Source organism: Megalops cyprinoides, chromosome 23 (assembly GCF_013368585.1).
Source record: "Megalops cyprinoides isolate fMegCyp1 chromosome 23, fMegCyp1.pri, whole genome shotgun sequence".
Taxonomy (NCBI): Eukaryota; Metazoa; Chordata; class Actinopteri; order Elopiformes; family Megalopidae; genus Megalops; species Megalops cyprinoides.
In genome coordinates, this window is record NC_050605.1 from 5,709,400 (window position 1) to 5,723,241 (window position 13,842).

Consider the following 13,842-nt stretch of genomic DNA (forward strand, 5'->3'; position numbering starts at 1 on the left):
AGACATGCAAGGCGCTGTATACGAGTCCGCACAGGAGACACGCAACATGCCAGCACCCCTGGGGGAAAAAAAAAGAAAGAAAACAAAAATTCGAGATGGGCAACATGCCGAGATGGCAGTGCCAGAGCCAACAGAAACAGTGCATGCTGGGATCGCAAAGGGAAATCTATCAGGGCTCTTTCTACCAGGAACAAGGAACCTTTCAGCACCACTGGGGGAATTTAAAGGTCAGGCCTGTGGCATTGAAACGGCGATAATCAGAGGCAGAGAAACCCTGTAGTTACTCCGTGGGCGGAATCAGCGGAGGGAATGATAGTTTTTTTTCCCCCAATTTACAGTTCAGTGTGTAGGCAATGCGCGTGGGTGAACGCTTGCCACAGCCTGCCGCACACAAGAGAAAGCTTGTCAAACACATTCCCACACTCACACACACAAACACACGTCTCTGTGCTGCACTCTGGTGTCTTAACATCACAGCAGGTATATTAATTCTAGCTACAAAACTTTATTATTCTCATTCATTTCTCCACAAGGGGTCCTCTTACCTTTTAGTCTAATAAAGATTGAACAAAATCGAACGGCAGTCAGCTAACCAATCTTGTCTTGTGCCGGAGAATTAGGGACGGACATAGTCCCAACCAGCCAATCCTCACATCTGCTGGGAGGCGCTGGCCAGACTTTCAAACCCCAACTGACTGCTCCTGTCCTGTGCGAAACTGTGGGGGCTAGGCATCAGATGCACCGTGCTGCCAGCTCTCTGGAATGTTTCATCCTGATAGGCAGAGGAAGGCAGAGACCGTGGCTCTCCCTATCTCCATTCCAGTTGAACTATTGAGCAACACGCTTGAAGACCTGGAGCTGAGGCCTGTTTCCGAGAGAGGCTCTTCACAGAACAAATACAGCAGCAGCAGGAACAAAGCAGGAGCATCTGTGTCACTACTTATCCTCCCCTGCTCGCAGCAACCAATCCTGCATGCTGCAGAAGGAAAGACAAGCAGGGCAATGGTGCCCCCTGCTGTCAGTGGTGTCACATTACACTGGCAAAGCACCAGACGCCAAGGTCGACAAGCAGCCGCTGGAGGAGCTCCTGGCTGGAGCTCATCGGCATGGTGCCCTTAACCTAGGGTTGTGGTTGGAATGCAAGAAACACTGTCCGTCTTTCTACAGGTTACCTGGTCTTCTGTGCCACTGAGCTAAAGGAGTAATGGGCAAACCCACCCTGTTCAACCATTTTGGGGTAAAGCTGCACTTGAGTAAATCCAAGTTAGTGGTAAACCAAGCTGTTCTGACATTTGCTTACTTCTCCAGACTAGTATATTTAAAGCATTTTTAATGTTTTAAATGACATGGGTCAAGGGTTTCAACATATCTTTCCGCATGATTATCACGACAGCATCAATTTCCTGTTTTATCTGTAACACATCACACCAGAAATAGATGTCTGGAAAGGACAGGCAGTGGTTACTGCCTGTCAAGTACATATAAGATACCTACCTATCTGGTGTTTATATCTGTTAACATGAGTGATCAGTGCTATGTTACTTTGCATAGTGAGACACGTCAGGGAATACTGCTCCGTCTTTGTGATCAAGCCTTGCGTGCTCTTCTCCAGTTCTCTTGCCACCGATTTGTTTTTCCCTCCACAAGAGTATTGTACAGATAAACTGTGCAAACTGAATAGATGGTGGCAATGCCTTTACTGTAAGAGGGAGACCACCTGCAGCAAACAGCTCAGGACTCATGGTGAGGTGTGTGTGTGTGTCGAAGAGCAGCTGGAAGAGCAGAAAAGACAGAGTGGTTCTTGTATGGTTGAAGGTCTGAAGGGGCCTGAAGACGCACCTCTTCAGACTCTACCTGGACTGACCCAGCACACAATTGCTGACCCCCCCCCCCCCCCCAATCAGTGCTGTCATAAATTGCTATGCTTTTTAAATTGTGCTTTTCAAATTGTTTCTTGTTGCCGCCTTTACCCTGACGCTCATTGCGCCGTTTGAAGTTGTTGAAGTTTGCCGTTCGAAGGTGTATCCTATTAGTTGCCCTATAGGCTGTAATTGTACAAATCTGATAGTACTGTGTCCTCAAACAGACCTTGCTCTCAGCTGAGAACTGTCTCATTGTGGAACTGTACACATCCTGTCCCTGTACTGTCGCTATACTTGCTGTATGCACTTTTGTAAGTCGCTTTGGATAAAAGCGTCTGCTAAATAAATAAATGTAAATGTAAATGTAAATGTAAGGTGCTCTTAAAGAGCAATCCTTGTACAGTGGAGTGCCCCTGAAAAGTGTAGAGTCAGGTACAGTCAGGTGTCTTTGCCTCACTGGCAGGGGGAGTTGCTCTCCAGTGTAGTTCTCTTTGAAGGGTGACAGAGCACACACCGTGCTCGCCTGGCTTCTCAGGAAGCTCCCTCCCTCTTCGCAGGTAGCTATCAGTGTGAATCAGTGAGGCTGCAGGTTTGACTCCCTGCCGGGGCACTGCAGATGTGGAGCTTCATCTGAGCCGCCTCAGCAAATATCCACACAAACGACGGATAATTGCAGGTATGCAATCATACTGGTGTGGATGGACATGTCTGCCAAACAATTAAATAACAGAACAATGCAGCTGCCCTTCTCAGGAAAAGGCCGGGTTTTCAAACGCACACAAAATGGAATGGAATGCTTTTTATTTCGCCTCAAACACATTCTCGATGCCAACCTTTAAAACATCAGGATTTCAAGCATCCCATTCATAAGAAGGCAACACAGCGCAACTGAACATGGCTGAAATGGCAGCAGACAGACGAAAAAGGATCATCAAAGGACACAAGCAGGGCGCAAGTGAGGGCGATGAAGAAATCGGCATCAAATGGTTAACACAACGGCAACTGTCTGCTGTGCTGTTCTGTTCTGCCCGGTATCTTGTAGCCTGCGGCCGTAGGCCTGCAAATCAGCATTCCACAGAAATTTCCATCCACATTCTCGGTAACCAGCAGCGCACGCCGCGGATTGTCATTCGCCGACAGGCTCGTGCAACACTTTCGTCGTCTGCGACAACCCATTGCTTCATTTCCCGTTTCTCTCAGACTCTGAGCACTAAGCGACATTTCAGTTTTAATTTGGATTAAAAAACAAAAGAATGAAAAGATGAGTGGCATTTCAGGACCAGTGACCTTCCTAACTACAGGGATGTTCCTTTATTCATCTTTGTTGAGTACACGGCCAGCCCTGTCAGAACTGGAGACACCACTGAATGGAGCTATGGAGATCTGGGGATGGACAGACCCCTTTAAGTAAACAGCCCCTACATGTGCACATGCATATCATCACTTACTCATGCACTCACTCACACACACACACACACACGTACACGCTTGAATGCATATGTACATGCATGCACACAAACACACACACACACACACACACACACACACACACGCACATGCACAGACACTAATTTCAAAGACCTTTGAAATCCCTCAATGCCAACAGAGCACTTAAAACAACAAAAAAAATACACAATATAACATTCATTTAAAAAGTGAGAACTAGTTTTACTAATTTCTCTCATTTAAAAAAAAAAAAAACAACAAAAAAACAAATAAAACATCCAAAATACTTCTGCATCCAGCAAACATCCCGCCACATTCAGACCGGTGGGTTGGGTTAGGTGGTCTGTCGGAGGGGGCGGGACAATTCCTCGGTGACATTCCTCAGTCTCGCAAATGTGACGTCCTTCATTCTCTCGCGGTGGCAGCGGTGGACACCGAGCCCAGAACATTAACCACCGCGTGTTCCACCACGGGACGCGAACACGGGTGGGAGGGGAGCACGAGGGTGGAAATCATTGGTGGGAGCCAATCATTGGTGCGAGCCAATCATTGGTGCGGTCACGAGCCACCGGTCTATGACGCGTCCGGCTCGGCCTGGCGCCCGCAACGTACAAAGCCAAACCAGAAGCGGTAGTCTGAAAAAAGGCAACGCGGTGCAGCTGGTATCTCTGAGATTAAAGAAAAAACTGCAAAAAAAAAAAAAAGCTGGTAGGAAACAGGAAAAGGAAACCAAACCTTTGCTATTTACATTGTCGAACAGATTAATGCAAGTTAAACCGAGAGGTAACATGTGAGCAGCGACCCAACAGGTGTTTCTTTTTTTATTTTAACATGAGGCAGAAACCCAGAGCACGTTTGCCGCTCTCGCGGCATGACCGGGGAGCTCTTTACGAAGCTGGCGAAGCTGCCACGACGAAACAGAAACGCTGCCCGAACTCAAGCTGCTGGCTGGGCTGTAGGCAGAAGGTGAGGTGATTGGAGACAGAGAGGCACAACCGCCCCTTTTGTCCACACGGTCAGGGCTGCCGTGTGATGACAGCAGGCAGGCATAGCGCGTTTGGGGCCAAAACGCCCTCGGCAAAGGGGCCACGGGTCTTTAGGCGGCGCCTTAAGTTTTGCTTCATTCCCTCGCACAAGCCGAGCATTCCCTACCCCACCCCCCCCCCCCCCCCCCTTTCAGTTTTCCATCTCTCCAGACACATGGTACAAGAGGCTGAAGATAGTAATGATTACTTTGTGGCCTTCAGACACCCGTGGTAATATCCAGTCTAACTGCAGTGTAACACACGCTGTGGAGCCCGGGGCAATGCTGGTGATATTGATTAGCATAGCTCTGCCCTTGCCTGTGTGACGGTCAAACACCCTGCTGCACTGCCAGGCTTACCCCTGGCATTAACCGGTTAGCTAGCTAGAAAGTCTAGTTTACAATGTAGTTACAATTTAGTACTTTGTAATTTTCCTAGAAAAAGCAACAAACATTTAAGGTATCCTGGATCCCAAGCTAGCGAGCCTGCCAGGATCCAGGCAAACATGCTATTTATTCTAGCTATTTATCCCTCTACCCCTGCTAATATGCTTAACAGCGTGAGAGGCTGACCAAAAGGAAACATTCCATTACACGATGGCAGTCAGCATCCGCTGTTGCATACAACCTCCCCTGGGTCTTATAACAGTCTCTGCAGCATGTGGGCCCGTCAGAGCAAGGCAGAGTCCAACTCACAGAACCTGAAGCATCTGGCTGAGCATGAACCCTTCCTAAGAGGGAGCCAATCCCTATCATGCATTTGGTACACCCCTGATCAGGTACTTAAAATGAATGCCCCTTCGACCATTTTAAATAGTGTTGTTACACTCAAGTTATACATAGCAGGGCATTAAAAAAACATATTGTAAATTTGCTCTGAAAGTGGTCATTTGTTTAGTGTTTTGGCAGTAAAGAGCACACCAATGATTCTTTTTTTTAGGTGTTACATCTCGTTCCCTCATTTTGTGGCTGCTCCCACAGCAGCAATTCCCGATGGGCGCTATGTCGATAACTATGTCGAGAATGCAAATCGGCAGCGAGAAGGAGTGTTTCTCTGCCGTTTACCCATCAAACAACTGTTGTAGCAATCAGTCCCAAAGGGCTCTTCAGAGGCAAGCCTCCAAACAAACAATATTTTTAAAAACTCTTCCGCAACTACAGATTTCATAAAAGTATTAAGAACAGCCCAAGTACATATTAACATCGCGAAAAAAAATCACACGACTTCTAGCCTTCTTAAAAGCCTGGACTATACAACACGAATTTTCCTTACATTAAGTTAACAATTACTCCACTTTTTGGTCACATTTACATACTTAAAAGCCATTTTTCAACAGTGACTTCACAGTGATTTGGTGTCTGCGTTCTGTTTCCTTCAACTTGGTGCTGAAAAACAACGTGGGGTTTGATGAGCCTGTATCCGCATAGCCCCTCTCTCTGGAAATATACCAAATATACACGCAAGAGAGAGAGAAAGATAGTGATCTCTGGGCCTCTCCTTGGATTCCAAAGTAAAAGCAAAATCCTCTCCTGGCTCTCCCGACAGTGGGGAAGAGCGCCAGGTTGCATGGTATGTGATTAGTGGGGTTTTCGGCAGTTCATAGGTCAGGGGGTCGGAGGTCACTCTTGTCTTTCGGGGATGCAGCCCTCCATCTCCAGCACCTCTGGCCAGCCCTCGTACTTGTTGGTCTCCGCGTTGTTCTTTATGTGCTGGAAACACATGAAGCACAAAATGGAGGTCAGTTTCGCAACCTCAACCCCTCCAGAGGGTGGCCTCCCGGCCCGAAGGTGCCCCAACCAACATTAGCCCCCCTGCCCCTCAGCACAGCTTGTCTCCAAGTGTAGAATTCCGCTTTCGACTGGACATTTTAAAACCTGGCATTCTATGTTCAGTATGGCTGTGTGTCACAGACACATGCTCAGATGTGGTCAGTTATTTTCATGCTCCGTCCATAACATTGCACATTAGTACCTTTTCTTTATGAGTCATTCCTGGTTAAGACCATCCAGCAATACAGATATAAATGTAGACTTTAGAGTCTTTACAGTACAACTGTTTTGCATGCCAGGCTCAGACGTACATAAAAAGTATTCACTTTCATTCAATAGGGAGGCACTCTTCAGTATTTACACCCAAATAAAGGAGAGATGGTGTCTAACACTGATGGACAAATATAACATATCTAACAATTTTACACAATTAGATTTAATTTTGAAAATGTAAAATAATGAAATATGTGAGTGGTAAAAAAAATGCCAGAGAAATAGCACACAATTTTCTGCATTTTCTTACATGGAGTTTGCCAAATAGAAAATAGACGATAATTAATCTCAATAATTGAATGGGATTTAGATCTAGACAGTAAACAGCCCTAGCAATATATTACAGATACAGGACCTAGGTCTCTGTTTCAGATCATCTGTATTGTGGAGGTGGATATGGGGTGTTTACCTGCTCAAATGGACTCTTGGTTTTGATGCCTTTTCCTCCGACGAAGATCCAGTTATCCCTGAAGCCCAGCGAGTTGATGTTGGAGCTGCCTAGGTCTGATATCAACTTCCTGGCCTCAGCGTTGAGCCTGTGAACCAATCAATCTCTGTCAATGAGTGTCAAAAATACAGTGCATTTTGTGCCTGAATTTTTAAAAAGCTGACTGAATGGCGTGAGGTTTCGATTAGCTCCAGTGAAGTGCACGTGTTAAACTGGGGGCCCTACTTTGTGGCCGAGTCATCGAAGGTGGCCATCATCACCACAGTCCCCTCCTCGATGGTGTTCAGGAACTTTAGCAAAACGTTGACATCTGGAGGGAGCGAGAGATCCTTGCATCAGAGCGGCGGTTCACTTATTTATCAAAAGATCCACGCACGTACATGGACCAATCAAACTCAATAAGCAATTGCTCAATAAGCAAAACAGAAAACAATGACAACATTCTCACCTCCTGCCCACATGTCAAAGAAGTCCGTCTTAATGAGCTCGCCGGTCTTTCCTGTGAACACAGAGACAGAGAGACATCAGACAGCTGACCACGTTCTGCAAACGTGTTCGCTGTGTGTTCAATGAACGGCCACCGTTCATTTGAAGCAACGCTTATGTGGTTTTGGGGCGAGATAATTACCGTTCACCAAGGCAATGTTAATTCCTCTTCCCACATTGTTCTTCACTCCACTCATCAATCTGAAGTAAAGGAAGTCACGTCACAGAAGGTCGAGATGGTCAAAAATTGTGAGGTAGAAAAGTAGAGGGCACATGCGGAGGGTGTCTTACACGTTGTCCTCCAGGCATATTTTGGGCCCCACCACGCTGGCAGCTCCGCTGGCCATCTTGAAGGCGAAGTGTCCCTCGGGACAGGGTTTGGAAAGGCCGCACTTGTGCCGGGGAGGTCTGGTGGCTGAAGCGATATTCAGAATGCAAAAGTGTATACACACTGCCTGCTCACCCACAGTACTGACCCAAAAATACACGCATACTCGCACTGTCTGAGCCCACACATGCTGAGACACACACACACACACACACACACAAACAGACATTTACCAGCTCCCACACAGCTCTTGAGCCCACACACATTCACACCGCATCAACTTGCACCAACAGCCACAATCTCGTGCACACAGCCCATTCCCCATTTCAGTGGTGAGACTTTCCTCTCGTGCAGAATGTCCGCTTTGAGCTGCCACGCTTTTGCCATGTGCGAGATTAAGAGGCAGAGTTAATGCAAAAGGGCCCCCACTTAGCCGGAACAATGGCAAGGTGTTAGCAAGAGACAGAGAGAGGAGAAAACCAGCGCACTCCAGCGAATAATCATTCATGTAAGCTTCACCTTCACTGAGGAGGAAGAACAGAAGCCAAACAAACAGCAGCTAGCATTATGAGTGATAAAGGCTGTAAATAAAAAAAAAACAGGATTCTTTAAAACAAAACAAAAAAAATTTACTTACGGCCATCTTCAAAGGGTGCATTCCGTGCTGGAGCAAGGAACAAAAAAAAAAAAAAAGGATTTCAAGGTTAATAATAATCTTTTAATGATTTCAAAATTTCAGGAGCTTCAGAGTAAAACACTGCCATGACCCATCATCCGGGAGGCATGTGCTCCACTCACCAAGCCAGCCTAGGGCAGGAGCAGAGATTCAGGAGAAACCAGACCAGGAAGTAATGTCTCACTGTCATTTCAGTATCACTTTCCTTTCTTTGTACACTCCTACGGCTGTTACTCATTTATACACACCACTCCCACACACACATACACTCACACACAGGATTACAAATCCTGTAATCCTTTTTTAGCACTTCCTTGTAGGAGTTTTAAAAAAAGACCTGATAAAGGCAGACAGACTTGATAAAGACTCATGGCAGCACAGGCTGGATTCTTCCTGCATTAAACAGAAAACACTGAACCAAACTGACAGTCTAACACAGACCTGTGCAGCTCCTGTGACAACTAGAACGAAGCACTTCAAACCATTTCAAAAGGAGCACGCTGCACCACAGAGTCTAACAGTAGCTACCTCATTTCTTGCTACCGATAACTGACTTTTACTGACTTCTACCGACTTTTTTATGACAGCCATCATGCCAAAGGATTGTATGAAACACTCAGTGTTAAAAGTTTAACCACTTACCAAATATATTTCCAAGGTTAAAATCCACATTTATCTCCAGGAGCTGGAAGGCAAGGAAGACGGCAAAGAAGAAGACCAACACCACCACTGCAAGCTTGATGATTCCTACCGAAGGTGAGACAAAGGTGTAGGATTAAACCACCTGACTGGCGCAGCTGGACGATGCGCCCATAGCCACCGTATCCACGCTCTTACCTCCGGCTCTCACCATGGCTGATCGCTGAGCTGCTCTGATGACCGCTACACAGACCTACAGGTGACAAGGAGAGCCAATGCTGTCAACCCCCTTTTATTTAGACTGCATAATAAAAGAACTCAACAGACATTTCTCTTTATCAATTGAATTAAGGAAACCAAGCTAAAATAAAAATCAAACCGAGGGAGAGGGAGCCAGAGAGAGAATTACAAACCTCACACACACCCAAAAACCCCCCACTTCTCCTAGCCAATGACAGATAATGTGCATAACAAGGACACAATATATCACTGCCTGTCACTGTTTGCAGGAGAGTGTGAGGCACAAGGGTATTCATATATCTTTACTTCATGTATGCTGCAAATATACTATTATACATACATCTAACCAGGTAGATACAATCTCTATGTGTATGTAACTGTGTTCATTGAACTTTGTTCTTAATTTGTTAATGTATAACATTTTTTACAATTTACACTGTAGTACAGATGCAAAATAGATGTGATGTCATGCCAATAAAGTGACAAACTGAAGTGAACGGAGAGAGAGAACAGGAGGGGAGAGGGATGGAGAAAGCGAGGAAGAGGGAGGGCGAGGGACAGCGAGAGGAGGAGAGAAAGATAGAGAGAGAGGGGGAGGCGGTATCTGAAAAACGTGGCAACATCTGATCACTAGGCGAGAAGGTGAGAAGCGTGTGACTGAGTTTTTTTTCAGACGCTGCCTTCGCTGTGCACCAGTCATCACCCCACAGCTGTGCTGGGGGAGGACGCTCGAGACTCGGCAAACCAGTTTTCAGCAAAAAAAAAATTCTTTTTTTTAAAAAATTTAAATTACACATGCACTAAAGCTGCTCCGCTCTCTACTTTTCTTTCAAACCTCTGTCCACTTATGTAAAACTGAATGAAGCACAGATATTTTCTTACCTGACACATTTCCTTACAGAAACCGGTGTCATTTCTGGCCTGTCAGAGACTGCCATATCCTTTTTTTTTTTTTAAATGGGATCTCCATAGTAATATGCTCTATTCCCCTATGATAAGCTATGCCATTCTGTCAGAGAGCTGGAGCTGACATAAACTGTAATATTTTCCTTTCATCTGTTACACTGACACTAATCAGAACACCAACAAATGTGTGATCCATTTGCTCAATACACCCATAAAAGGCATTAGAAACTGACTTTATCCTCTAATCCTGGCATATTGTGGTGAGATTATGAGTGTAACGATGACACACTTTCAACTTTCGACACATTCCTCTGTATTGCGTATTACTACAATCACAAAGGGATCGTCATGCCCTCTCCCGCCTGCAGAGAGATCTAACAGCAACAGGTTCAGACTGTTAAATGTATATGTACTGAGTCACTAACCAAAAGGCCCCAGTCGTGCACTTTCCTTCCTTGAGACACAGCTGTGCAAAACATTGCACCCAATAGTTGACTTCGTCTACACATTGTAGGCCTAACATGTTAATAATAACGCAAAAGGAAATAAATCAAAACAACCCTTACCGGACAATTGAGTTGCAATTGAGTGCATTTATACAACGCTCCATATTTACACACATCTACTCTAGTGTGCAGTATACAGCTGGCTGACCAGACTGCTGGCAAACAACTAGCTAACTAACAATGCTAGATTGTTACTAGAAAGCTGTAGTATCTGACCACCCTTCTTGTCATTATGGAGAGGTGATTGTGCAATGCAAGCACGCACGATGGCTGGTCTCGTGCAGAAAACCAACTCTGAAAGTCTGCTAGCAGACACCCAGCTTCCTCTTAAATGCCCGAGGCAACGGACACAATACAAACCATAAAAGAGTGCATTTCTCCTGACATTTGCTGCTCGTAAACAATCGGCTTTTCACATTCCGCTTCTCGAAAGAAAGGTTCCAACTGTATGCTCTGGATCAGAACATGCCAGGGAAGGTGTTTATTTTGCTATCGCGGCTTAACTTTACACTGCTTTCCAATGGGACAGTTCTTCCTGCTTGTCCAGTTCTACTCTACACTCTGCGAGCGCAAGAAAAACTGACCCAACACAATGCTTATCTACCTGGGGGTCATAGGACCTGGAACAATAGACCAGGAATAATGACGGGGAAGTTTAGCACAAACCCAGAGTGTTTCTATATTGTCCTCCTGAGATGAAAACCCTGGCAGCGAGCTTGCTTTCGATTCTCCTCTTTTGTTATGCGCAACTTCTCACTCAACATTTACATTACCATTTTTCTAGTTGTCTGAAAAGGCAACTGTTGTTTGCAATCCTGTCAGAAAAAGGAGACAAGGTAGCTTTTTTTTTTTTTTTTCTTGTCTGACAGCTCCACCTCTAGCCCCTGCAGCCCAACCCACCCCTCACACCTCAGAGGCTACAGGGATGCCTCATGAGTTGCCTCACCTGAGGGCCTCCCTACGCCCTGGAATAAGGCAATGGGGAAATAAGTGGCACGGCTTTAACCCTTGTCCCTCCAAAGTCAGACTCTTATGGTTAAGGGGTTAAACCGTATAGTATCCGGCTCACATCAAGAAAAGTGCTGTGAGAGGTGGGTGCAAAAGATAAGGCAAGATTGCATGCAGTGCACGTCAACACCTGCCACTGCCCTCCTGATAACAGTCTAGAACACTGGTGTCTTTGGCCGCAGTTGCTAACGTTTCATTTGTTCCTTTTTTAGTTAAGTGAAGGACACGCATTTCGAACATTTCGTTGGGCAGATTTTTGGCCAAGATTGCAAGGCACAAACATCCTCCATGCCACACAAATGAAGAGTTGACAAGGAGAGATATAAAACTTGATACCCAAACAACCCAAACTGGCTAATTTTCGAACTTCTCAGGTAGCATAATAATGATTTACTACATGATCACCGCCACGGAGCAGGCTGCAATCATTTTCCTCCTCACTTTTTGCACTAAGCCTCTTAAACGCCTTGTTTTTACCCGCAAAATCTATCTCAGAAGAATATTGCCACAAGTCTTAACCAAAAGTCTAACCCCTGTAGCCAGGGAAACACCATGTGTCCTTTATGCTAAACCCTAACCGAAACGGCATGCTGATACTGATGTTCAGCTATCACTGATGTTATAGCTAACTAAGTCCTTTTGTTATTTTGACAATTTAGCAAATGGCACATCGTCCGCACTACTCCAACGTCTCCTTCGATCATTTCGCAGTGACAGCTGCATCTCATGGTAGGTTACTCTGCATGATGAAGGAAAACTGTTAGCCAGCGTTGACACAATGTAACTAAGCCTATGAGCTGTTTAACAACACTACTATAAACATTATCTAGCTTGCAAGCCAACGAGCTACCGTGTCTGATAGGCTTAGTGATGGTCAGCCGCCAGAACGGCGATCAGTGTAAAGTTATCGGAAGTGCGTGACAAGAATGTACTTAAGCAACGATACTACGCGTTAGCCAAGTTAGCTAGCTATCGGCAGCTAACTAACCGGTTAGCTGCTACATAGCTAGATCTTTGATTGTGGTGTTCGTGAAAAAGAAATGAACCCCGACAAGCAAAGCTCGCTGGCATCAGCTTAAGTTACATTTATATAAGCGAATATATGCTATGCTTACATATTTTCACTGGCATGCCTGAAGTGTCGGCTGTAACGTCTCAAATGTTGAAATGTCGATGGGAAGCAATCAAGGTAGTAAATTGGCCACGTAGCTAACATTTCTATGAGTTTTAATTTATTGACAATTTAACGTATTTAACTAACTTTAACTTCCCTGCCATGCAACGTCTAATTTGAATATCTCTGAATAGCGAATTTAGCGAACGCTAGCTAGCTGAGTTTAAATTTAGCTAACGTTAGCTTGCGAGCAAGCTTTTATAGCTGGAGTTAGGTATTTTGCAGCAAAATACACTAACTAACTGTGTTGGATATACGTATTCATATCAGAAAGAACTGTAGCTAGCTACCACCCAGCGAGCGCACGAATTTCACCGATTAGCTTTACGTCAGCTAATGTTTGCAAGCTAGCCATCAAACATCAGACATTAGTAAAACCTCGGTATCTTAACTATGGGAGGTGGCTAGTCGTAAGAAAGCAACAACAACAACAGATACGCATCTGACCACTGAAAGTTGTTTTTCCGCATTTTGAATTAATAAAATATAGTAAACTTGTCAGCTGGAAGAACAGCATTACCTGATCGATGCCACGGAGACAGGTACCCGGGGCACTCTCTTTCCCTCTCACTTCCTCGTTTTTCGCCGATCGCTCAGCCTTTTTTTCCAGAAAGTGTCGCAGCAAGAGCTTCTTACGTCAAAAGTGTAGCGATCACTGCGCGCACGGCCCCCTCTGCCGTGGAGGATTAGAGTCTCACTGTAAAGGTTATCGCATACTGTATATACTATGTATATCATATACAATACGCAGCACAAATACATCGTATACATTGCATTCATAGTAATAAAGCCTGTCGGGCTATGTTGGGATGTTTTATGATGCCCTAACAAAACGAACGTATTCAGATCTCAAATGACCTTAAGTCAGACAAAGGCTAGAGGCTTGGTATTCTTGGGAGACATCAAGATCATTCAGTTTCGGTAAATTATTCATTCACGCCTTATTTTTCTCACTACAAGTGCAACTGCAAGACAAACACATTCAAACAGATTTGCAGAGATGAGGGTACTTGAGCATTTAACGTGATCCTGAATACGTGTCAAGCTATAGCAGGA

General features: G+C 45.2%; 1 protein-coding gene across 1 annotated transcript; it reads right to left on the minus strand.

Annotated features, from left to right (window-relative positions):
- Positions 1-4,473: 4,473 nt before the first annotated feature.
- Positions 4,474-13,375, minus strand: fam3c (FAM3 metabolism regulating signaling molecule C). Its single transcript, XM_036518324.1, has 10 exons — positions 13,307-13,375; positions 9,151-9,205; positions 8,956-9,060; positions 8,275-8,301; positions 7,601-7,724; positions 7,452-7,510; positions 7,272-7,322; positions 7,049-7,133; positions 6,785-6,911; positions 4,474-6,042 (listed from the first exon to the last, which is right to left on the minus strand). The coding sequence occupies exons 2-10, from the start codon at positions 9,164-9,166 to the stop codon at positions 5,953-5,955; spliced, it is 684 nt and encodes a 227-aa protein (XP_036374217.1). The 5' UTR covers positions 9,167-9,205; positions 13,307-13,375; the 3' UTR covers positions 4,474-5,952.
- Positions 13,376-13,842: the final 467 nt, after the last annotated feature.

Coding starts and splice junctions, on each gene's coding strand:
- fam3c (XM_036518324.1), bottom strand. Junction 7,725..8,274: donor TGCACCCTTTGAAGATGGCC/GTAAGTAAATTT, acceptor ATATCGCTTCAG/CCACCAGACCTCCCCGGCAC. Junction 6,912..7,048: donor TTCGATGACTCGGCCACAAA/GTAGGGCCCCCA, acceptor ATTGGTTCACAG/GCTCAACGCTGAGGCCAGGA.